The sequence below is a fragment of the Hipposideros armiger genome, unplaced genomic scaffold (assembly GCF_001890085.2).
Source record: "Hipposideros armiger isolate ML-2016 unplaced genomic scaffold, ASM189008v1 scaffold_138, whole genome shotgun sequence".
Classification (NCBI taxonomy): Eukaryota; Metazoa; Chordata; class Mammalia; order Chiroptera; family Hipposideridae; genus Hipposideros; species Hipposideros armiger.
This window is the reverse complement of record NW_017731488.1, coordinates 3879482-3905422: the sequence shown is the minus strand read 5'-3', so window position 1 is coordinate 3905422 and position 25941 is coordinate 3879482. Positions and strand designations below refer to the sequence as shown.

General features: G+C 48.2%; 1 protein-coding gene across 1 annotated transcript; it reads right to left on the bottom strand.

The window, feature by feature from the left end:
• Positions 1–7182: 7182 nt before the first annotated feature.
• Positions 7183–25729, bottom strand: SESN2 (sestrin 2). The gene is made up of 10 exons (XM_019650057.1): positions 25227–25729; positions 17747–17809; positions 15900–16097; positions 15345–15527; positions 15022–15234; positions 14258–14408; positions 13629–13747; positions 13082–13272; positions 9639–9783; positions 7183–9017 (listed from the first exon to the last, which is right to left on the bottom strand). The coding sequence occupies exons 1-10, from the start codon at positions 25329–25331 to the stop codon at positions 8931–8933; spliced, it is 1455 nt and encodes a 484-aa protein (XP_019505602.1). The 5' UTR covers positions 25332–25729; the 3' UTR covers positions 7183–8930.
• Between the last annotated feature and the right edge of the window lie 212 nt (positions 25730–25941).

The following is a 25941-nucleotide window of genomic DNA, read 5'->3' as shown; positions in this document are numbered from 1 at the left end:
AAAAGGACAGCAACTTGTCTGTTCCCCTTCCCCCAATTCCCCAGCACTGTTCCCATCCCCCCAATTCCCCAATAAAAATCTTTAAAAAAAATAAAAATATTGCCTTATGTCTGTCATCATCTCTCAAGAAGCAATGAGGTTATCACATACCAAACTCTCTTCAAGAAATGAACTAATTAAGATTATTATTCTTTTTTTCAGTTAGTTGTCAATTTATCTGATGACTGCTGTATTCATTAGCAAATGCCCTAGAATGAAAATATTGTCTGAAGCCTAGTTAAGTAATACATTTTGTTGCTTTTGTTTTTGTTCTAATTTTTGAATGCAAAACTTTGTGATTTGCTAATAAAGAAATGAGTGATTAACAACAAATGAACCTGTAGTGACAGAAAGCAGAGAGTATTGTCTGGGGGACACACAAAGTAGGCTGGGTGGTTCAATGCAAAGAGCTATAAGGGAATTTGGTCTGGGTGGTTACTTGGGTGTATACTTCTGTCAAAACTCATAGAGCTGTGTGCATTTAAAACACATGCTTTTTGGGGTGGCTGGTTAGCTCAGGTGGTTAGAGTGCAGGCTCATAACACCAAGGTTGCCGGTTTGATCTCCACCTGGGCCACGGAGCTGCGCCCTCCACAACTAGATTGAAACAACTACTGGACTTGGAGCTAATGGGACCTGGAAAAACACACTGTTCCCCAATTAAACAAACAAACAAACCCATGCTTTTTATTATATGCAAATTATATTTCAATTAGATTGATTTGAAAGGAAAAATAAATCAGTGTAGGGAAAGGCACATTAGAGGAGAATATCAATTACAGGGGGAAGAAAGTAAAACTCAGAGAGGCTGGAGGGTTCTGTTTTGGTTGGTTTGTGGCTTTGGCTCTGAGCTTTGTTTCCCCCAAATCTTACCGCTCTTAAAGGCCTAGTTGAAATGCCACCGCTTCTAGGAGACTTCCGTGGCTTCCCCAGCCCACAATGATTTATCTTTGAAGTCAATGTTAATTCTGCATCTTAATATTAAAAACAAGTAAACAAGTAAAATGCTTTCAGTTTGTTAAATGCTTTCAGCCCATTATCTCAGCTGATTCTCACCTTAACCACCAGTCAGCACAAGGATTATTGTCCCCATTTTAGAGATGGTGAAACCAAGGCTCAGGAAGGGAAGTAACTTACCTAAATCTTATAGCCACCAGTTGGAACAGAGCCTGCTCCAGAGCCTGGACCTCCAGTGTTTTTTCCCCTGGACTGCCCTAGAGGGGTGCGTGGAAATAGCACTGGCCAAAAAGTCTAGAGCCCTGCTAATTTGCTTGGGAAATTCCTAGGCAATATTATTATTGCTAGACCTCAGCTGCCACAGCTGTGAAATGGGTAAATCCTGCCCTGCCTATGTCCCAGGGTGTGGTTAGGATTGCCTGGAATAGTCCCTGGTTGATAAGTAAGTCATTAATTAATATTTAGTGCAATTAACAAACATTTATTGAGTACTTACTGGCACTATGGTAGACACTGGGGATAGACAGTAAACACGGAGACAGACAAGAAAAAAACTAAAGATAAGGAAATGTGTTAACTAGAAAAGAAATGGGAAGGGATGGAGCTAGGTTGAGAAACAGGAATCAGGTCAGAACTCTAATGAGATAATATTAAAGGTGAGAACTGAAGGTTTAGAAGGCGCTAGCCCCACGCAGGTCTGGGAGAAGAGCATTCCAGGTGCTGTGAATTCTATATTATCTTGCATTTCACAACTCCCATTTCACCAGTGTGGAAACTGAGGCTGTTAGTCTAAGAAAATGACATTGACCCAATCCCTGTCTCCCGCCAAAGGGAGGAACTAAAGTAACGAAACAGGCACTCTATAAGCATTTTTTTGTTTGACTCTGACAGCAATAATTTTTGACGGTAATGCTCCCATTTTATAGATGAGGAAATTAAAGAAAGTTATCAAAGGTCATATCGATACTTGATTCTGTTTATTTATACTCTGCCTCATTCCAGATGGACTTGCACTTGGATTTGAGACTCATCTGTCTGGTTCCAAAGTCCAAGCTCTTTCCCTGTCACCAGACTAACACCGAGTGTCTGAGAGCTAGCAACGAAACAGTCAGCCAGCCAGGGAAAGACAGCCAGAGCAGAGGCCAAGCCCAAATCATGGGGAGGCTGCTATTTCTGGAACACCACCACCTTGATCCAGCACTAGACCAGGCATCCTGGTGGATACAAACATATATTCCACACTTATTTTTATTTACTCAGCCCCTACTACATGCCAGCTCATGCTGTAGGCTCTAGAGATAAAGCAGTGAACACGCTAGAGACAAAACCCTCTGCCTTCGTGGGGCTTGCAATTGAATGGAGAGATGAGAGCCACACAGACGATTATAACATTAGACAAAAACTGCCTTAGAAAAACAAAAATACTTGTTAAGCTTAGGCCAAAAGAGGAAGGTGTATGCTCAGGGTGGGGATGGGGAGCTAGAGGAAACTTTTTGGATGAGAGGGCTTTTGAGTCCAGGTTAAATAAATTATGCCCATCTGTCATATGGAGACACTAGGAGGCTCTACTCTATAGGGCTGTTGTGAAGATGAAATGAGGTCATGAGGTCATGCCTGTGAAGAACTTAGTGGAGTACCTGGTTCATAGGAAGTCCTAAGTCCTACTACCTTCTCCACTCCTTCTAATACATATTATCTGTTGTCTTAGTCAGCTTGGGCTGCTATAACAAAAGCATCTTAAACTGAGTGACTTAAACAACAGAAATTTATTTCTCACAGTTCTGGAGGCTGGGAAGTCCAAGGTCAAGGTACCAGCCAATTCAGTTCCCGATGATAGCCCTTATCCTGGTTATGTCCTCACATGGCAGGGGGGTGGGAGTGGGGGTTGCGGGGGGAGGTCACAGGCACCGACCACCTGTAATCTCCCCATGCCCACTGCTGGAATGTGAAAACTCGGAGAAGAAAACACGCNAATAAACGATGAATGACCCCTACTGGAAAATACTATACAGCAGGTAAAAATGTAGGGCTTTTTAGCACACAAATTGGGGGGCGGGGGGGAGAGAGACAGTTGCCTGCTCTCTTCTGCCTCTTCTTCTGAGAGCACAAAGCCCATCATGAGGGCTCCACAATCATGACCTAATCACCTCCCAAAGGCCTCGTCTCCAAATACCATCACACTGGAATTAGGGTTTCAACATACTCGTATGAATTTGAGGAGGATAAGACTATTGAGTTCATAACATCTATTTTGTAATAAACAACAAAATCTTTGAAGACTTCTCACTGTCCATGGGATCACGTCCAAAGCTCTTAAGATGCCCTGCAAGGCTGTGCCAGATCTGCCCTGGGCTTCCTTCTTAGCCTCCCCCTTCTTCACATTCTCCCTGCTCCCTCTGTCCCTACGAGGCTGCCTTCTCCTTCCTGCTTCAAATCTCCCATGTGTTTCCTCTGCCACAAATCTTTGTTCCACGCTCTTCAGCCCCCTCCCAGCCTTGATCAACCCTTTTTTATCCTTTGCGTCCAGGGTATTTCTCTGGGAACTCTGACATTAAGTGTGGGGGTCCCCTGCTGTCCTTTCATAGCTCCTTGTGCTTTTTATTCCCCCAGGACTCATCACAAGTATTTGTGTGACAGTCATCGTTTCCACTGAACTTTAAGGCCCATGAGGGCCAGAACTGTGTCTGGCTCATTCACTGCCGTACTGCTAGCTTCTAGCAGTGTCTGAGACAAAGTAAGCACTCGATAATGGTGGCATGAACATTTCACAACTGAAATGTAAGTTTCGATACTCAGAATTGGGACAGAAGCTCAAGGCTTCGCCTGACAGAAACCAGCAGTGTGGTCAGAGGTGATTCAGACTTGAGGGGAAAGAATTTCTGCTGCTATAACCAGCTGAGACATGGTTTTTCTCAGGACCAGGGTCATCACACGCAGGCTGACTTGAGAGGAGATGGAGCGCTCAGGCAGTGTACTTAACCTTCTCCCCAGTGGGGAACTGACTCGCCCAATGTCTCTAGGCATGGGAGTGAGACCCTATCCTGGCTCTTTCAGCCCTGCAACTGTTGCCTCCAACCTCAGGAAGAGAAAGTTGAGACATGAAGCTGTAGGACTCTAGGTGGTGACAAACTATGAAGAGAATCTGAAGGTTCAGGCTTGTGAGACCTCAAGCAGGTCATTCCCCCTCTCTGGTCTTTATTTTCACCACCTGTAATAAGAGTATCTTGGGTCAAGTACCTTGGTAAGCAGACTCTGAGATGGAAGTTTGCATACAGGAGGTTTATGGGAGATCAATATCATAGGACAGTGAGTGCAGGACTGGGCAGAAGAAATTGGGCTGCAATGCTGGCCTCGGCGGATCCGGAGGGGAGCACTAGAGCTGGGAAAATCCTTTAGCGTTGTTTCAATTGGAGGCAAAGGGGCCAGGTCTTTGTACACTCCTGTCCCATCAACCAGTCATTGGAGGCAGGCTGCCTGGAGTGGGCACAAGCATGAGCTACGTAGCTGCCTTCCACCCAGGAAGGGACTCAGCTGAGATCTTTCCCAGTTGAGTAGGGGTGTGGGAAGGCATGAGAGCCACAGTCTGGGTTGCACACCACAGTATTCATGACGGAGGAATGTAGACAAGCGGTGTTCTAACTGATCTATGGAGCCCTCGGGCTCTGAGAAGGTGCTTCAGTGAGTGGGAAACTGCTCCTTTGTGTTAAAAGTTTCTGCAAAAGTCCAACATATTTCCTTGGAAGAAACAGCTCTGCTGCTGGGTTGTAAACACTCTTACAGCACCTCGTATTTCTCCTTTGAGGTGCCGATTACAATTACAACTTAAATAGTTAGTTGTGTAATGACCTAATGTCTGTCTCCTCCACTAACCAATAAATGCTAAGAGGGTGGGAACCATGCCTGTTTTGTTCACTGCTCTGTGTCCAAGGCATTTACATATTAGGTGCACAACATCTGTTGAGTGAAAGCATGGCCTTGGCATCAGAACCAGGAAAGCTGTAAAAGATACAAATTTCTGAGCTCTACCCCCAACCACCGGTCCTCTAGGAGATTCTAAGGCACAGAAAGTTTGTGAGCCACATCTTCATTCCACCTGTCCTAGGGCTCTGGTGAATGTCTGAAACTTGCTGGAGGAGACTCACCCAGCTAGTTTCTACCCACTCTCAGAAGTCCTCAATCCAAGCATGGCTTCAAAAGCCAAACAAAGAATCTAGCCACCAGCAACCTTCTGCAAACTCCAGCCTGGGTAGGTGTGCCCGGGTCCCGGACTGCAAGCTACAGAAGTCTAAAACAGATTCATTAGATCCAACCTGGAGCCGAGAGTTTTCAATGCCACGTGCAAATTGACTTTAACATGATAAAAAAAAAAAAAAGCAGACTGAGGGCCTAGGGAGTTTGGGGACAAAAGCAACGCTCAGAAATCTGACTCACAATGGTTTAGTTTCTTTTTTTGGTAGATTTTTATTGGGGAATTGGGGGAGGGGAACAGACAAGTTGCTGTCCTTTTGTTCTTCAGTTTAGTTGTAGAGGACGTCGCTTGGCTGGCCCATGTTGGTATTATCATTGCGCTCTTCCCGGGTGAGGCAGCCGCTCGCCAGCCATTGGATGGCCGCTCAAGGCAGCTCACAAAAGCTCACGCCAGATGCCGGCCATCACCGGCGACTCATGGCAGGCAGCCCAGCTCCAGATTGAGCTGTTGTTCACCATCTTAGCTGTAGAGGGCGCAGCGTCACTGGCCCTCATGTGGGATCCAAACCGGAGCCCTGCTGCTCAGAGCTGGCGTCCCAAGCCAACTCCTAACCAATGCGCCACTCGGCTGGCCCCAAATACTGTTTCTTAATGTTGGGCAGATAGCTGACTACTGAATGGCTCACTAGTGCTGGATGCTAGGTACCCAAACTGTGCTAAGTGATTTTCATGTATGAATCCACACAACCCCCTTCTGACCCCAGGTATTAATTCCATTGCATAGAGAAGGAAGTTGAGAAGGGAGAATTAAAGTAACTTGCTTATGCCAAACATTAAATGTCAAAGCTGGAATTTGAACCCAGGCCTGTCTGTTAAGTTGGTGTTCCCTCGATTCACTTGAGGTTCCATTTCTACATCTATAAAATGGAACCACTCCTTTCTCACAGGGTTGTTGTGAAGGTTTTTAAATTTGAAAAATCTGTCAAGTCACTCAATAATGCTACCTGGAAAAGAAATGAAAACATTTTGTCAGTTTCTATGGGAGAGGAAACTCGAGGCATTGTGATAAGTGACTGAATCAGGAGCAGAATCCAATTTTTGTACTCTAGGTCTGATTTCTCTCACACCCTCTCAAATGACTCTAGAAGAAAGAACAAGTATACTGGAAACACTGCACAAATGAAGAGGGTAGAGGTTAAAGGGGATGTGGAGTTAATCAGAGGAGGCTTCCTGGAGGAGGCTGTTTTCATTTTATGACAGCAGTGTTTTAGAGCAAGTAGTGAATCAGGAAATGGCTTAGCTTAGTCATGATGTGGTTTTCCTATGCTTACGAGAGTTGTTGGTGCTCAGAGTTCAGAAGCTTGACCAAGATCACACAGCTACTAAATGAGCACTGGTGCATGGGGGGGGTCACATCTAACTCTTTAGGACTGGTTTTGTCTCCTTGATACTAGAAAGGGAAGGATGAGAAGCAGGTAATCATAATGTGGTGGGGCAGGGGATGAGGGGGGTCCCCCCAGAGATTCTCAAATAGACTCTCTGCCAAAGTGGGAGCCCAGTAGTGGGAACAGCAAGGTGAAATGCCCAGGCTTCAGGGTCAAGCAGACCCTGGTGGGAATCCTGGCTCCACCACTGATTAGCTATGTGGCCTCAGCAGTCATTTTATCTGAGTCTCAATTCTCTTGCAGAGTTGCTGCAGATTCAGAGAAATGGACTCCAACCAAGTACCCAGTCCAGAGCCAGGCTTAGTGAGAAAAATAACATGGCTGTTATTTTTCAGTAGTGCCTGGCCTGTCACAAATGGGCAAAAGGGCTGGATACCAAGGGATAAAAGTAGTTTCAATGCCAACCACTCCCAATCCTGAAGGCACTGGGCATAAGTGCCCAGCAGGGTTGGAGTTAGCAGGTCAGCTCCATGATGCAATCACAGCTTCCTGCTTACGCTAAGAGGTGAACCATGACCCTTAGGAAATGGAAAAACAGCCCATTAACAAGAAGTACAAAACAAAACCTCGGTGAACTTTTATTTCTCATCATACGGAACCAGTAGCAAAGCCAAAGACTTCTGCACTTAAACACTGAATACCCCTTCCCACCCATGGGACATTTACAGAGTCATTACGTCCCCTCCAGAATCCGAACCCCAAGGTTGGAGCCTCTTTCCTCCTGCTCAGTTTCGTTGCAGGGAGGGCTCTGAGGCCTGAGGGGGTGAGGCCTGAGGGGGTGCCAGTGGCTTTCCCATGCCTGCATGGGTATGAAATGTGGCACACTGACCAGGCTCCTCTCCTGCCCCACCCCAGAGGGTCAGAAGGAAGCAGCATCTTGGCTCTTGCCTTTCTTGTCACCTCCAAACTGGTCAGAGAGGAGGCACATACTGCCGGAAGAAGGGGAAGGAAAGTCATAATTCACAGCTTGTTTGCTATAGAAAGTGCCTGGTATCAGTCCTTGGCTGCTTCTGCCTCTAAACAATCCACCTAAAATTGAGAAGAGGGGACAGAAACTGGATGGTCCTTGGAAGGTAGCCAGGAGAGACTGACTGCAAGAGTGGGGAGCAGGGGGAATCCCCAGAGGTCTTCAAGATCCCGCAAGATTTGCAGTTCACTGCTGGCAGGTTGGCCTGAGAAACCCAGGGTGAAGACTCAGACCTCCTGGAAACTTAGCCCCACCCCTCAGTCTGCAAATGCGGAAATAGAGGTCAAGGATTTTGGCAAAGGAACCATGGTCACCTGGCCAGTGGCACGGCCCAAACAAGAACCCTGGGGTCTCCTGCCTTTCCCACTGGGCCACATGCCGCCTAGAAAGGCTCAACATTTTGGCAAATATCTGCAGTAGCCATGGGAGACAGCAGAGTGGGGTGCTGGGCAGGTGCAGCTCTGGAGAGAACAGACTGCCCGGCCCTCCTCCTCGAAGGCATTGACTGTAGCTCTAGAGGTGAGGTCCTGAAGAGGTTTGAACTTCACCCATAAAGGACCAAAATACAGAGAATTTGTCATCTAATACTCCCTACTCTTCAGAAGGCAAAGTGTCCAACAGAGACCCTCGTTCTCTAGGGATAATCTACTTTTTTGATGTGCTTGGTCTCTCTCCTGGGGCCTCATACCACCAGGAATAGGACAAATGGGTAAGATGGCAAAGGAGGTGAAAGGAAGTGAAGTAGGATTGAGACAATTAGAAAACAAGGGACCTTCAGGCTGCCTGACAGAACAAGTTTTGGGGGAGCTGGATGCACAGACCAGCTGTGACCCTGACTTTCACATTGATGGGTGAATGGCAGGTGAGAGGTAATTAAATCAGAATGAGGAAGGAGAAAAGGAAAGCTGCTAGGAGTGTCAGTCCCTGGAGGTGTGTGCCCCTCTCCCTCGGGGGCCAGCCATGGACATTCCCAGTCCAGGAAGGCCACAGTATTTGTGGTGCCTGGGGCCCAGCCTGCTGGCACACAAGTCCAAGCTCAGCCCATTTTCCTTCTGGTGTCCTCAGGGGCAGGAAGAAGGGCATGGCTCTTGGGGATCTGCTAGTCTTCTTCTAGCTCCCAGGCAAAGCTGAGATCCTAGAGATCCTGTCCATTCCAGTAAGAAAAAGGTGGGTGTGGCTCGGGGGGCTGCACATCACACAAAAGCCCACCCCCAGAGTGTGGTGGGTGGGTGTGAGACAGAAAGGGATCAGGTCTGCCTCCAGACAGAAAAGTCCTTGCAGGGAGGAGGATGCCTCCAGGGTCAGCTGCTCCAGGTCCAGGTCCTATGCAGGAGTCAGGTCATATAGCGGGTGATGGCACGGAGGGCGTAGAGCAGGGCAGCTTGCATGCGGGCCTCCAGGAGCAGCAAGTTCACGTGGACCTGGGGCACAGACAAGGGCTTGTTGGCACCTGATGTCAGTCCACGCCATCCCCATCCCTCCCAGACTGCCACCATCCCTGATCACTCACCTCACCCTTCCTCTTCCTATATACAGATGCCCTGACCTTTCCTGAGCGGTTGGGTGTAATGAGTGCTGAAGAATTTCAAGCACATTCATTTATCCCCCAAAGCTAAAAACAAGAGCTACCACTGGGCACCTGTGGGGGATGGGAGGTTTACATTCATGCTCTCACTTCATCCTCCCAGCGACCTTGAAATGCAGGCAGTATTTACTCCCAATATAAAGATAAAAAGCTCAGGGAGGCAAAGTGACTTGCCCGAGGTCACACTGCTACCGAGGTATACTGCTATGATTTGAACCCAGGTCTTCCTGGCTGCCACTGAGGACCCTATGAAGCACATTCCCATTTTACAAGTGAGAAAAGGGAGTCTGGAATCACACAGTGGAGTAGGACTTGAACCCAGGACAATATGCCCAGGTGTCCCACCTGGCAGCACAGACGCAGTCCAGGGTACCTCATCCTTGGGTCCTGACCCCTCGGCCCCTCTCACTGGCCAGGCTTGTCTAGTTTCACCCTGTCCCTACCCCACAGGCCATACCTTTTCTGAGTGGCGGAAGTGCCTCCAAAAGAGGCTGTACATTCTCCGGGTGGTCTTCTCTGGGTAGCAGGCCACCGTCTTGATATAGACTTTGAGGTTCCGCTCCAGGAGCTGGTTTACCTCTCCATAGTCATAGTCATCATATCTGGATGGAAAGGCCCCAACAGCATTACTCACCCTCAGCTCCCAGCAGTAGCTCCTCTCCCCTAGCCCCACCCTACAGGAGGAGGAACAGAGTGGCAAGAAAAGGCAAAAGGTAGGAAGCAACTAGGAGCTTGGTTCTTCTTAGAAAAATAGCTGATGTCATGTATCACAGGCCACCAGGGACCACTCCAAGGAATGCAAAGAATGAGCATGTTTTACTGAGCACCAACTATGTACCATGTGAACACGTACTCACAGAATCCGCAGAACTACTAGCACACTACTGTATACAAAGCCATTGTATACAATATACTGTCATATACATCAGCCTCATCTTAAAGATGAAACTGAGGTTCAGAGAAGCGAAGCCACTTGCCCTTGGTCACACAGCTGGGAAGGGGATTCAAACCCAGCTCTGCCGGGCTCCAAGGTCACATTTACTACTTTATAGCAAAGGCCATTAGAAGATGGAGAAGCAGGTCAGTGCAAATATTTACCCTGGAGAAGGAAGAGGGAAAGGACAAAAAGGAACTGACACTCATTTTACAGATGGGCAGACTACGGCAATTAGCTTGTTCAAAGTCAAACATCAAGTTGGTGACCAGCATAGAAGGTACTTGGTGACTCCCTAGTTCAGAGAGCCAGTGAGTGATCACAGTTCAGCGTGGATGAGGAAGGCTGGTTGAAAACTGGAGCACAGACTTGGAAGACAAAGGTGTAAGATGAAGGATCATGCAGTGCGTAGAGGAGTCTGGACCTGAGGAACTAGGCTGTGTCTACGATGCCCGTCCATCCTCACTCAGTCTCCCCTGGGTTAGAAACCTGTCAATGACCAGCAAGATGGTGGTCCACTAAGTACAGCTCAATCCATCCAGTGAAATATGACTTACAGCTAGTAATACACTGAAATACACATTTGTACCTTTTTAAAAATAAGGGTTTTGGTGTTTTTTTTTGATGCTTGGAATAAACTGTTAAATGAGAAAAGCAAGAAAAAAAATCACGTGTCCACTAAAATATGTTCACATTTGATTACATGAGTAAAATATGTGAAATGAGTAGGCAAGAAAATCTTTTTGGTTAAATTATATAAGTTCTGGTTATTTGTGCAAGGAAAAAAACAGGAACATACTTGACAATAAGAACAGCATGGTGGGATCATGGATAATTTTGATTTTCTTCTCTTTATCTGTTTTCTAAATTTACTAAAAATCAAGCCGTTACTCTTTATAGACATCAAACATACAGTATATCAACTATACAAAAGCAACTAGATAAGAAAAAAAAAAAAAAAAGCAATGGAGAAATATGCCACAGGATGTGGTTTGGTTGTAGAAGCGTAGGATTTGGGGAAATTTTTTTTTTCTTAATTCTTTGAATTTCCCCCAATGTTATCACAGTGAGATATTTTTTTAAGTAAAAAAATAATTGTTCTGTATATATCCTTGAGAAGTAATTTCACAATGAGGGTTTATGAGGACTTAGGTATACGACTAGTCAGTACACACTGTTTGTAGTAGTGAAAAACTGCAAACTGCCTAAATATCCAACAAGAGGGAAGTGGTTAAATAATTATGCTGCATCCAAAACAGAACACAATGCAGTGGATTCAGCAGTTAAAAAGCATAAAAGAGGGCCGGCTGAGTGGCGCGATGGTTGGGAGCTGGCTTGGGATGCCAGAGGGCCCCGGTTCGGATCCCACATGTAAGGGCCAGTGACACTGCCCTCCACAGCTAAGATGCTGAACAACACCAACAGCTCAACCTGGAGCTGGGCTGCCGTGAGTCACCAGCGACGGTGTAGGCTGCAGCCCCTGTGGCAGTGGGTTGCCATGGGCTGCCGTGTGTAGCCAGCGGCCAGCGTGAGCGGCCGTCCAGAGGCCGGCGACTGATCTGCCTCGCCCGGGAGAGTGCAATGGTGGTGCCAACTTGGGCCGGTGAGGCAACGTCCTCCACAACTAGACTGAAGAACAAAAAGACAGCAACTTGTCTGTTACCCTTCCCCCAATTCCCCAGCACTGTTCCCATCCCTGCAATTCCCCAATTAAAAAAAAAAAAAAAAAGCATAAAAGACCTGTTGATACTGATAAGAAAGGCAGTAGAATATTAGGGGGTCAAAGGAATTTGCAGAAATATCGAGTATGATCCCATCAATTAAAAAAAAACAAAAAATCTACTAAAAAAAATCAGAAAATACTGAGGTAACAAGATGAAAATATAATCCATCCCATACTCTACAGAGACAACCATTACTAAATAACAATTTAGTATATTTTCCATGCATGCACACATTTTTAGTTAAAAAAAAAAAGGGAACAAACAGAAGATTCTGGTTGGTAACCAGCTTTCTCTCAATATATTTTGAACATTTTCACATGGCAATATAAATACAATAGATCACTGTTATAATTTTTAATAGCTGTATAATATTTCACTAAATGGATACATCATTATCTAAGGTCCTCTATTGATGGGCATTTATGTTGTCCTTACTTACTATGAAAGAAGAACTGCTACTTGGAATGGAAATACAAGCATAACTAAATCTCTGTCTCTCTTTCTCTCTCTCTCTCTGATAACTATGGCTATATATATAGTTATCTCTAAGGGGTGGGACTAAAGAGTTTCATTTATAAGGTTCAAAGAGTGCGCACATCTATTATCTTTTATAGTCAGCAAACAAATTTGCTTTGAGGGCCGGCTGAGTCACGTGTTAGTTAAGAGTTGGCTTGGAATGCCAGCTCTGAGCAACAGGGCCCCGGTTCGGATCCCACATGGGTCAGTGACGCTGCACCCTCTAGAGCTAAGATGGTGAACAACAGCTTGACCTGGAGTTGGGCTGCCGTGAGTCGCCAGCGATGGCGTAGGCTGAAGTGAAGCTGCAGTGGGCTGCCATAAGCTACCGTGAGTGGCCGGCAGCCAGCGTAAGCTGCCAAGAGCCGCTGTGAGCAGCTGTCCAGTGGCTGGTGACCAATCTGCCTCACCTGGGAAGAACGCAATGATAATACCAACATGGGCCAGTGAAGCGATGTCCTCCACAACTAGACTGAAGAACAAAAGGGCAGCAACTTGTCTGTTCCCCTTCCCCGATTCCCTAACGCTGTTCTCCTCCCCTAATTCCCAATAAAATCTAAAAACAAACAAACAAAAAACAAACTTGCTTTGAGAAACAGCATAGACAGGAAGAAAGGAAAAGGAAAAATAGAGAAAAAGGAAACTGAGCTCCGATTGAGGACTTGCAGTGCATTCATGCCTTGGCTGAGGGGACATCGTGCCCTGGATTAGGGGACATGTGCTCACCTGATGCCAAAGATGCAGTGGATGTAGTTCCAGATGGCCCTGCGGAGCATGGAGGTGTCCACTCCGCTGTGCATGGCGATGGTGTTATAGGTGAGGCTATAGGCTGCCTGGAACTTCTCATCCAGCAGCTGTCCACCCTCAGGGTATAACCGCTGTATCAGTGAGTAGCCATGGTCTTCCCAGGTATAATCCTGAGACACGTGGGAAGGGGTCAGTGAGTAGAATCTGTGGGGCCCAAGCCTGGCCAGGGACACCGTCCTTTGGAGCACACCTTGGCGCTCCGTAATGCCCCTCCACACCCCACAAATCTAACCCACTCCTTGGTCTGGGCCTGAGAAGCTGAGGGGGATGCACTTTGGTGATGACCTTCTCCCTGTAATCAGGCTCCCCTGAGCTTAGGGCGCAGATGGGTGCCTTCATGATCCTGGGTCTCCTTCCCTCATGGAGTCTTGAGGGACAGAATGTGCCCCAACTCTAACCACTCAAACCATCTACCCTGGTTGTTAGAAAATTCAGAGCGATGCCAAGACTAATGGGGAGAGCATACCTGGGCACGGAAGGTGGGGGGCGCCTGAGTCCCTCGCCGGGTGAAGTCCTCATATCCAAAAGTGGGGTCTTCTACAAAGCACAGCATGTCTGGATGTGGAGAAGGCTCCAGGATGTCAGCTGAGGATGTCAGAAAGAGGCCACAATGAGGCCAAGGCACAGAGCACAGAGGCCTCCACTCCTGATTAATCATCCATAGGGGGCCAGTGGAGAGGGCAGAGAAAGGCCCTCTATATGGTGAGTGGAACCGGAACCAGGACTCCAACTGGAGCCAGGGGAGGCAGTGAATCAGGCCCAAGGACCTGGGGATGAGGCCCCCAGTAATAATAGCAATCCTAACATTTGGAGTTCTTGATGGAGCTGCTTATTCTGGGCCTGGCTCTGTGCTACGAGCTCTGCTTCTATTGTACCATTTACCCTACACATCAATCTTTCATGTGGGAGGAGACCAAGGCCTTGAGGAAGGAAGTGACTTATCAGTGGTCACACTGCCAGAAAGGCTAACAGGTCAGATTCAAACCCAGGTCTGACCCCAAAATATAAGAGGTGCAGTGCAGGGAGGTGCCTACTCCTCAGCAGAGATGATGTAAGAAGGGGGCATCTGGAACCTGGGCACCTGTGATCCTGTACCTGAGGGGGTTACCAGCAGGCTCTCCGACTTCTCCAGCTCAAAGCGGCTCTCCATCTCCTCCTGGGACGCTCCCTCCTCCCGCAACAGGCTCTCCTGCAGCTGCCTCATGCGTTCCATCAAAGCCTCCACGTCTCGGGCTGCCTCAAAGCCCTGGAAGAGGGACCCAAGGACGATCATCTACTCCTCCTCCCTCGCCCCCCACTCCCGCAAACTCCATACATCTTTCCCACATGCCAGGCCTTCCTGAATGGGCAGCTCACAAGGCCTGTCCTTCCCCAAATAAAGCTTAAGAAGCTACAGAACAGACATGTCTTCTCTGAGCATCAAATTCCCTCACAGGTAAGGGATTTTTAAAGTACAGTAATACCTTGGTTTGTGAGCATAATTCGTTCCGGAAACAAACTACTCATATTGCAAGACATCGCTCGTTTTACTGTATCTATATTTTTCTATTAAAACAAACAAGACCACCTTATAAAATAAGAGGCAAACTTCATATTCTGAAAGTGCTAAAAAACAGGAGCCTTTATGCCCACAGGGCTGCATGCTGAGAGGCCAGTCCCGTGGTTATTTCATTTAATCCTTACAACCCACTATGAAGTAGGGGTCTTCACTCTCATTTCACAGATGAGGAAATGGAGCTTCCAAGTTCAGTAATTTCTCTAAGGCCTCTCAGTGTGAGACAGGGAAGCAGTGGCTTCTACCCAAGGATGAGAGACCACGCCAGCTTCCTCTCCCACCAAGACCCTGGCCAGTGACTTACCCCAGAGTTGTTCAATGAGTCCCTGCTGGGGGGGCTGCTCTGCTCACTAGGGGGTGAAGGTGCCTGGGGGGTAGGGCTGCCCTCCAGGTCCCCCTCAGGGAGGATGCCACAGCCAAACACGAAGGAGGCCAGCGAGTGACAGTGAGTGAGCAGGACCAGGGCCTGGATGAGCTCGGCCAGGGACCAGCTGTGCTCGCCCGTCTTCAGCAGGGCCTAGGGAGGAAACAAAACCAGAACCACTCAGTGCCTGCCTCTGGGCTGCCTGCCATGCCCCAGTCCGGCCCCTGCGCTCCCTCAGGGACCTGCCTCTCTGCCCACTGCACCTGGATGTGCTCCTTGGTGATAAGCCATGGCCGATGTGCCAGCAACTTGTTGATCTCATTGAGCTTGCGCAGCTTCTCAGGGGCACGGTGGAGGCCAAGCAGCCACTCAGGGTCACCGCCAGTCTGCAGAAACTCGGCCATGTGGGAGCCCACCAGGTAGGAACACTGGTGGCGGGCGGCGGCCTGCGGAGGTGGTAGGCAGAACCCAGGTTACTCTATTCTTTCTGTGCCCTGCTCAGAGTGGGTACCCCATGGAGGTTGACATCACAGGCCTCACTCTTGCTTGAGAGAAAGGAAATTTAGATTCTAACTCCAGCTCTGCCACTGGTTTGTTGTCCTACCCCCACATGTCTCAGTTTCCCAATCTGTAAAGCAGGCATTCAAGATGCCACTCTTCAAAATCTAAAATTCTATGGATGGTCAGATAAAGCCCGGGCTTTCCTCTGCTTCTCTTCCTCATCCATGGAATCAGTTCAGGAATCCCCAGCAAAGAGATCTGAGGACTGAACCCCCCATGTGGCCACCCCAACAAGAGTCCGGCTCAGATAGGCTCACCATGATGGCAATGTAGTGGCGCCAGGAGCTGGCCAGGGGTCCATCTGTGTGCAGCAGCAGGTAGTGCAGGCGCCAGAATCTGCTAAGGTAGTCAGGGTGCAGGCCCATTACCAGCGCCAGGTGGTCCACCCGCCCTGAGGACATCAGTGCCTCCAGCCCCAGGTGCTGCTCCAGGCTCTCAGCTCCCTCCTGAAGGACCTGCCAAGCAGAGGTGAGGAGAGGATGGGTTCCCCTCCTACCTTTCCCACCAAAGAAACCAACATATTCGCTGTAGTGGGATTATAATCATAAGAAACTCAAAACCACCACCATGTGCAACAACAGAATGGGGGAGAAAAAGATATTTTATTAAATGATTAGGCAAATACTTTAATTAGATGCCTTATATAATAGCCAGTACTTACATAACGCTATGTGCCAAGCACTGTTCAAGCACTTTATACTTATTTACTCATTTAATCCTCACAATTGTGACATTAGAATTCTATTTTCTCCATTTTTAGACAGGAAAACTCAGGCACACAGACTAAAGTAGTTTCTCCTGTCTTTATGGAACTTCTGTTCTAACAGTGCAAATCCCTACAGCCATGGGGGGTGGGTGCAAAATCCCTCACATTTCCTGAGTGCTTCCTCCACCCCAGGGCTGAGTTTGGAGCTTCCCCTGCATTAGCTCATGAATCTTCCCAAGTATCTTGCAAGGCGAATACTATCTTTCCCATTACCAGATGAGGCAATCAAGGCCCAGAGAGGGTTCATTCCTTGATCAGGGTGACAGATCTAGTCAATGACAGAGCCAGGATTCAAATGTAGATGAACTCCAAAGCCTATTTATTTTCAGTATTATAAAAGAGGAGTGGTCATTTGTAATGGAAAAGATAAAACACAAGAGCAATAACCTGAACTTAAAATTCCAGGGCTACAGACATGAATAATCAGGGGGTGGTTGCTTCTTTCCATTCACAAGGAGTGGAGGGACCTGGGGGGGAGTTGAATGGTTTGTTAACAACTTATTAACTACTTGGCCTACACATTCAAGGGAGCCAAGAGGACAAGGAAACAAACCTTTGTCTTGGTTTCTTGAAGGTCAAAGAAAAAGAAGGGATTTTTTGGGGGCATGTGCTTTTGAAGGCATCCCCAGCACCACACCAACCCCACATAGAAAGTCAGCTCCATGATAGCAAGGATTTTTGTTGGTCTTGTTCTAGTATATTCTCAGAGCCTAGCACAATTTCTGACACAATTAATCATTCAACAAATATCTGTTAAATAAATGAATGATCTGACTCAGTAGATAAAAGAGGTCTCTGTTGTATTAAGTGAAAAACAAAACAAAACATTGCCCTCCCCCCCAAAAAAACATGTTGTAAATTATGACAATGGTTCTGTATGAAAAAAAGTCCGGAAAACAGTGGCAAATGGTTAAGTGACGCTGATTATCTCTGTGGGGGATACAGTGAAACACAGGAAAACAATTTTTTTTAATAACAAACATACATTACTTTTGAAGTTGAAAAGAAACTTGAATATATGCAAAGTCAAGGATGAGAACCTAAACATAGATCGCTCTACCTTCTTAAGGAAAAGAAGGCCTTATTCTGGGAATCACAAGTTTGTTCATTACCTAGCTGTGTTATCATTACTTTATCTCTTGGAGCCTATTTCTTCCCAGCAAAATGGGGTTGATAGGCCTGCTTCACAGAGCTGTTTTGTAGAGTGAATGAGTCAGGAACCTGAAGGGGTAGTTTCAGAACGTCTACTTCAAAAGACAGGAAAAGACCCCCACCCACTCAACATCCATGTCCCTTCTTCTCAGAAAGTAATAACTCCTAACCCCTTCCCAAGCCTACCTCCTCCACTGGGATGAAGGCGCTGGGCCGGGGGCCTCGCCGAGCCCGGCTCTCCCTCTGCTCCTAGAAGGAAACACAGCTGTGGTAAGTTGGAGGTAAAAGGAGGACTAAAAGGGTCGTTCTCTCTCCAGTTTTCTCCTCCTATTCAAGGGCCCATGCTGAGCTTTTAAAACCCCCTTTCTGGTGCAACCTGCATGGAGGTGCCAAGTGGGAGATCCACACCTGTTCGGTAGGTAGAGAGAGGGTAAGCAAGAGAGAGGGCTCCCCTCACAGGCTGAGTTCTTCAGGAACTGGGCAGGGATCTGGGAGCCCCAGTATTGGGTAGGAGGGGCCCGAGAAAGGAAATATACAGCCACCATGTTGCACATCTCCACCTTCTTACAGCCCTGGAGAACCCATACAAGAGCTTCCCTCATTTACATCCTGAATCCAGGTTACAAGTACTCTAGACTCTTATGACGTAGTCTCTCTCAAATTGTCATTTCTTCATCCCTCTCACCACCACCACCTCATAGGTCTCTTGTCTGGATCCCACCCACAGCCTCACTTATGGTCTCCCTGCCCTCTCCTCTCCTATCCATCCTCTACCAAATTGAGAAAACAAATGAATACATAAAACAACCCCCCTGAGCTCCACCTCTAGGACAAGGAGCAGATTTAGTGAGTACAAGACCCCGCTGGTTTCTAAAAAGGGCAAATTTTCTGCAGCCAGAGTAAAATTTCTCAAGTGCAAACCTGATTATCTGCCTTAAAACCCTGCCTCCACCTCCCATGGCCTTTGAGATAAATTAGTGACCCTGCCACTGGTCACTCCTTTTGCAGACCTAACTCTTAATCTTCCAGGGCTTGGGAACCTTCTTTGGACCCTCATCTGTGACCCTACAATTCCCAGTGCTTTTGCTTCTGAAAACATTGTTTTCTGGTTGTCTGATTTAGGTCTCCCTCCTACCAGATCATTTTGTGGAGAGCAGAGCCACCTCATCCACACTAGCCTGTGAATGAAGAACACAGAGGAGGCAGAGGCGTCCAGGGAATCAGGGCAGGGCGCACAAAGCTGACAGTAACAGCTTTTCTGGTGAGCATGTATTGCAGCCTCTCTGGAAACCAGCAATTATGTACTCACTAAATCTGCTTCTAGTCATAGTGGTGAGGTTCAGGGAGGATGTTTTACCTATGCATTTGTTTTGATAACTGGGAGGAGGGCTCTCAGCACTGGCCTTGGAAAGAGTTTACCCAAACCAGAATTACACCTTCAACAGACATAGTGTCCCCCTAACTCTCCCCAACTCATTAAAATCCAGATTTAGTGCCAATAGACCCAGGTGGCCAAGGACAAAGATTATAACTGAACTTTTCTTCTCAGATGGCCAAAAGCCCCCTGAGGGAAGCAGAGCTTTGGGGCTTTAGAAGACAACAAAGGAAAGAACAACAGGACCTGGAAGTCCTGGGTGTGAATAACAACTTGCCACTAGCTTGCAGTGTGACTCTGAAAAAGTAACCTAGACTCTTTCTGGGCCTTAATCTTGGACCATAAAAAAGAGGTAGTTGGGCTGATTGCTCTGGCCCCTTTCAGCCCACACTTCTGGGAGTTATCAGGCCAGGCTGGTCCAAGTCCAGCATAGAAACCACCAAAAGCCCCAAGCACTCGGGTTTCAGCTTTCCTCCTCCCTCACCAAAGAGAAAAAGCCTAACAGCTCTGTGTAGGAGATAAGAATTGCTGACTCCACAAAGAGGGCCTCCCCCTCAGGGGACCTGAGGACAAAGAGAAAACCACAGCCAGGTGGGGTGGGGAAGGGCAGGGTAGAACTGGGGTTTGGGGGCAGGGAGGGCCCACAAGAGTGCTAGTGAGGGACAAGGAACAGTCTTGGGTGTCCCTTCTTACTCTAAAATCTGCCCCAAGAGCTGTCAAAGGAAGAAACTGATACCTGTGGGTCTTTAAGTGATAGGTCTGGATCTACCAACATTTTCAGCCCTAATAATGATGATGATGGTGATGATAGAGGACAGTTAAAAGATAGGGGCTCTTGACAACCACTGCCTAGGCTCAAATGACATCTCCACCACCATCTGCTACCTATGCGGGCCTCAGTTTCCTCACCAAATAATGGGGCTAATAGTACCTACTTTCACCGGGTAGTCATGAGGATGTAATGAGATAATGCCCTTACCTCAGTACCTCTATCATAGTATGCACTTAATACAAGTCAGCTATCATTAACCTCATTGTTATTTCAAATAATGGCTTCTCCACCCAAGCAGTGCTTTAGAATTCCTTTGAGAAGCTTTTTTAAAAAAATACCAATGCCAAGGTCCCACCTCCAGCAATTTAAATTTAATTGGGTGGGACCCAGCATAATTTACAATCAAGGTGGAGGGCCATTGTTTCTCCCCATTTATTGATCACTTTCTCAAGTATAAAGCACTATGCTAAGTGCTTTCCAGGTGGAACCAAAATTAATCTGTTCATTCGACAAATATTTTATGACTACATTGCAGGCAGCAAGAGCACAGGATTGAAAAGACAAAGTCCCATCCTTCACAGGATTTATAATCTAATGGAGAAAGACAAACAAATAAATGATGAATAGGATTTCAAATTGTAGATCAAATAAAGTAAATGAAATAGAGCAATGAGACAGTGTATGATGTGTGGGGGTACGTGCAATATTTCAGTCTGAGTAGACAGGGAAAGCCACTCAGGAGATAACCTTTGAGTTGATATCTACATATCAAATAGCTAAATGAGTTGATGAGCAGGCAGCAAGATCTGTAAAGATCTAGGGGACCAGCCTTCCAGGCAGAGGGAACAGAAAGTGCAAAGCTCTGAAGGCAAGACCAAGTACAATCTAATCCAGAGCTCCAATACCCTGAATAGTTCCCTGACCTTGACACCCAGAACTTCAGGGGAAGCAGACAGGGCAGGGTCTCACACCGAGATGATGCCTCCAAATCAACCCTCCCCTTTTCCCTGGGGTAAGCAGTCAACAATAACAATGGTAGGTAATAACTGGGAATTAGGAGTGGCTTGGCATTTATTTCAATGCACTTTAAGGCAGGAACTACCACTCCAAGAGGTCCTATTTTACAAATGAGCAATAAGGCTCAGAGACATCAAGTCAATTCTGGTCACTCAGCCAGGAAGGAGGTCACAGAGTTGGGATACAACCCAGGTTTCTGCACCTGCAGAAACTAGTCCCATTCTCTAAATTTCTCTATGTCTTAATAGTCCAAAGCTGTGCATCTGGGGTTCACCAGGACTGAGAAGCTCCTCCTCCCTGCCTACATCCCTGGAAATGTACCTGCCCCCCCATCACAGCACCTGTCACACTGTGTTGTTTCTTAGGTTGAGGGCGCACACTGGATCTAGTTCCCCATGGTTACTCCAGTGTCCAGCATAGCGCAGTCCAATAGAGCTTTCTGCAATGATGGGAGGTTCTATATCTGCATGTCCAATAAAGATGGTTTTGATATCAGTAAGGATATCAGTCCCAGTGGCTGAGCATTTGAAATGGGACTACTGCAACTAAAAAACTGAATTTTTAATTTTTTTAAAGACATATTGGGGAATTGGGGGAGGGGAACAGACAAGTTGCTGTCCTTTTGCTCTTCAGTCTAGTTGTGGAGGACATCGCTTCACTGGCCCATGTTGGTATTATCATTGTGCTCTTCCTGAGTGAGGCAGATCGGTCACAGGCCACTGGACTGCCCAATCACCGTGGCTCTTGGCAGCTCACGACGGCTGCTGGCCGCTCATGGTAGCTTATGGGAGCCTATGCCAGTCGCCGGTGACTCACTGCAGCCCAGATCCAGGTGGAGCTGTTGTTCATCATCTTAGCTGTAGAGGGCACAGCGTCACTGGCCCTCATGTGGGATCCGAACCGGGGCCCTGCTGCTCAGAGCTGGCATCCCAAGCCAACTCAACCAACGCACCACTCAGCTGGCCCTGAATTTTTTTTTTAAATTATCAAAATTTTAATAGCCACATGTGGCTAAGGGCTACCATAATGGACAGTGCAGGTTCAGCACACCTGATAAAGGCAAGATTCCCACCCCCATTTTACAGATGAAGAAAGGGAAACCAGAGGGGACAGGTGACCTACCCAAGGTAACATAGTTAGTATGGGCAGAGGGAAAACCAGTGGTTGCTGTTCCTATAGTTCCAATTGAGGGCATCACACAGGGGAGCAGGAACACTAAAGTCAGATAGCCCTCTTGATGGTGGCCACTCAACAAGGAGGGCTTTCAGGCAAGTCGTAAAAAGATAATCACCTCAGAGCTCAGTGCCTGGCTCCTCATTTAAGGGCTTACTAAACGTTAATTTTTAATATTAGCTCAGGGATTTGTACACAAGTTCACCTAATCTTCATCAGTTTTGGGGTGGGGGGGGGTCCTCTTTTTTGTACTTACGGAAAGATTAAGGTTCCAAAGGTTAAGTACCAGCTGATAAGTGGCCAACATGAGATTTGCACTCAGCTCAGTCTGGCTTCCAAGGGTTCTGTGTCCACTACCCACATCAGCCTCTTCGAGAAGCCCCAGCCTCTATTCTTGGTATCCTAGACAGAGCCTGCAGCCCCCAGGACTCAGCTGCAGACACCTGCAAAATCACTCTGCCAGCTGGGATGGGGCAGCGATTCCCTGACCCCCACCCCCGTGGACAGCTGTGGTCTGCTGAACTCAAATACTTGCCAGGGTTTACACCTGAGAGGGAGATAGCCCAAGCAGCCTCTGACCAGCCTTGTGGGGAGGGGTCTGTGTGAGTGCTGCCACAAACTCATATGCCCACCATGGGCTGGGCACTAGGCTAAGTGCTTTATACATCTGATCTGGCCGGTTTCTCACAACCACCTGGAGGGGAAGAGGTCTTATTATCCCTTCTTCAGAGACAACTCATTGAAGCTCTTTCCCAGTCCTATTCCAGACAGGCACAACTCAGATCCGACTTCAAAGCCTGCACAATTCACAAGGGTCAGCTAAGCCAAAAGGGGCAAATAGTTACAAGCACTTACAAGGTGCTAAGAACAGTGCTGGACATGAGACCTACAGAGTGTTTCTAGTCCAGCAAGGGAGACAGACAAGAAATGACTGATTATACAACTGTTACACTATAATCAGGATAAAAGTTCCTACAAGGGAAAAGGGGGACTGGAAGAGGGTATGCAGAGGGGACTTATCTGGTGGGAGAGGAAAGGCTTCCCTGAGGAAGTGATGTTTGAGGAAGCGATTCTAGAGACTAACTGGGCTCTGAAAACACACCAACAATACTAGAACAAAGCGTCTGAAGGCCCTGACCCATTGAAAGGGAGTGTGGTGAAGTGGTGGGAGTTGAGGGGACTGTAGATGTGGGTCTTCCCTTGGGCCTTGGGCTATCAGGCTTTGTAAGTTCAGCACCCTGCAGTCTTCTAAAGATTCCACTTAAAGCAGACATCTTCCCAAGGTCCTCTTTTCTTGAGAGACTAAGTAGAAAGGGTTCCTACATCACCAGTTTTCCCCCTTGCAGACATGTGGCTTCCACCTGAAGGCCACTCCCTCAGAGCCTGCCCTGACCACTTCCCAGGCACTGTCCCAGAGAGGGATGGACCAACTCTCACCTCAGGCAGGAGGGACAGGCTCAGGCATACCCCTGTGAGACACTCTGGGGAAAAGAGAAATGCGTGATAGCCACATTCTAACAATAGCTAGCATGTTTGACACAGTTACTAGTTCCTCGCACTGTGCTTTGCCCTTTGCTTGTATTCTCAGTCAATTCTCCCAACAATCCCTCAGAGATACTATCAAATCTCCATGGGAAGAGGTTGTGGATAAGAGAAGGGATCACTTAGCCAAGGTCACACAGCGAGTGAGTAGGAGGGCTAGTACATGAACCCGGAGCTCTTCGGGCTATAGTGCCCAGGTGCCCTTAATAAATAATATTACAGCAGGTCCTCAAATAACATCATTTCATTCAGCGTTGTTTGTTTATATCAATTGGCCTATGGTAAGATTGGTTTCCTTATTCATCATTTCCCTTAAAGTCACAGACTCTATCGACTAAGTGAAGTGACAACTGACTGCATTTCCATTTTTTCACAAAGGAGGAAATTGACTCAGAGAGTAGAGTGACTTGGTCAAAGTCACCCAGCTGATGGTGAACACATAATGCAATATATAGATGATGTATTATAGAATTTTACACTTGAAACCTATGTAGTGTTGTTGACCATTGTCACCCCAATAAGTTGTAATTAAAAAAAGAAAAAAAGTCACCCAGCTGAAAAGTGGCAGGAGCAAACAGGTTTTATTCTTCCACGTGGGGCTCCTAAACCATAGTGGGAAAGGGTTAACAAGCTAACAGAAAACTCAGGACACAAACTATCCACGGCAGGAGGTAGGACCCCCACCTCCCAGAAACCATGCTGCTCAGAGAAGCGGAGGGATTTTCCCAGGGTCAGAGTTTAGGAGTAGCACTTGTCTGACTCTCAACCTCAGTAATACACTTGCACTGCTCTCCAGGCCTGGAAACTAAAGAAACAAGCGAAACTCCCTGTACTGCCAAGCACATTCGGAAATCCTGGTGACACCCAGGCCAAAGAATGAGCTACTCTGTGGGGTTAATGAAGGAAGCTTCTCCATAGCCCCTCTTGGACCTCAATGTTCTCATCCTATAAAATGGAGCAATCCTATAGCTCAAATTTTGCTAGTTTAGTCCCGAGGGCTCAGAGAAAAAGCAAAACCCAAGCCTGGCATCTAGTAGGTGCTTGGTGAATGTTAAGATGTCCATTATTGAGGGTGGTGGTGATGGGGGAGGGGAATTGTTAAATTTGGCCCAGCCTTATTCCTATCCTCACTGCAAAGGAGAGTCCCTGCGAAACTTCTGAGACGTCAGGCTACTTGGTAGGGCACAGCCTAACGGCGCTTGGTTCGGAAGCTGCGGGCAGGGTTTTCTCCCTTTCCCCCTAGCTTTGGCCGCCGCCAAGTACCCGGCAGCCAGCCAAGGCCCAGGAGCGCCTGCGCCCCCCTTCCAAATCGGGGGTGTAGGTCGGGGCGGGGGACGAGGTCGACCTTTGCTGGCTAGTCTCAGGTGCCCCATTCTCCGCCCTGGGCATTAGAGCAGGGTCATATCCTACCTAGAGTCTTCGGCCCGCCAGCCCCAGCCCCAGGGAAGGGGGCGGGGAGGAGGAGTGGTCGGGTCCCTGCGGCCGGGATTTGCCTGGACTTGACGACTCTCTCTACGAGAGCCCAAACCCAAGGAAGCCTCGAGAAGGCTCTCTCTTCTCCTTTGCTAGGAGTCCGAGGAAGCTCCGGAGGGCTCCACAGCCCCGGGGAAAGGGGGAGGGGGCGGAGAGGGCCGTGGCTGCCAGTTGATGCAACCCCACTACTGGGTTACGTGCTCCACTCCCTCTTCCCGAGTCCGGGGGGCGCACCGACTCAGCTTAGGCCAGCCAGAAGCTCGGACGCGGTTCGGGGTTCAAGGTAAAAGTGGCGTCGCTCGGCTGCTGCTTACCTCTGCGGCCCCGGGGCCGCTGCCGCCACCGCCGCCGCCGCCGCTCCGGGCGAACGGCAGGTAGCTCTTCAGCTCCGCTCGGCACTCGGAGTCCGCAACGATCATGGTGTGCGCCAGGACCCAGTCGCGGCTCGCCAACGATCCGTGCACCGGAGGGGGTTGTGGACAGACGCACGCAGGAAGCCGGGACTGGGGGCCGCTGGCGAGGTTCTAGAGCCCAGGGGTGTCTCTCGGGGTTCCACAACGCTCAAAAAGCCCAGAATCCAGGAACAGCCGCTGCCTCGCTGGAATCTCCTCTTGTCCGAATTCGAGAGCGGTGAATGGCCTCGGGAGCCTGGGATTGCCCGCGGTGCACGGGTTTTCACGGCCCGGAGTGTCTCGGAAGTCCGCAGTGGCTGGGGCTGCTCGCAGACCCCTCGCTCCTCAGCATCCCCGCCGCGGAACTGGCAACGCTCGCCGGGCTCTGACACCAGCAGCGCGGCTTAGCCGGCTGCGGTCCCCGGGGGAGGGCGGGGACACAAAAGCCCCGCGCCGCAGCCAGTCAGATGCTTGTTTCCTGGGAAGGCGTGGCGACACCGCCCTCAGGAGCCAACTGCTCAGCCAATCGGCACCTGGAAGCGTCCGGGAACTCTGGGAGTTGTAGTCAGCCGCGGACGAATGCTGCAAACTTTTGCAAAAGGGTTTAGTCAGATTGTTGGCAATACCAGACGAGAGT

What these genes read in the sequence shown, in the direction of transcription:
- SESN2 (XM_019650057.1), bottom strand. Translation starts at nt 25,331, where the DNA reads ATGATCGTTGCGGACTCCGAGTGCCGAGCGGAGCTGAAGAGCTACCTG. An exon ending in GCCACTACATTGCCATCATG is followed by an intron (nt 15,528 to 15,899) that starts GTGAGCCTATCT and finishes CCACCTCCGCAG; the next exon opens with GCCGCCGCCCGCCACCAGTG. An exon ending in CCTGCTGGTAACCCCCTCAG is followed by an intron (nt 13,748 to 14,257) that starts GTACAGGATCAC and finishes TGACATCCTCAG; the next exon opens with CTGACATCCTGGAGCCTTCT.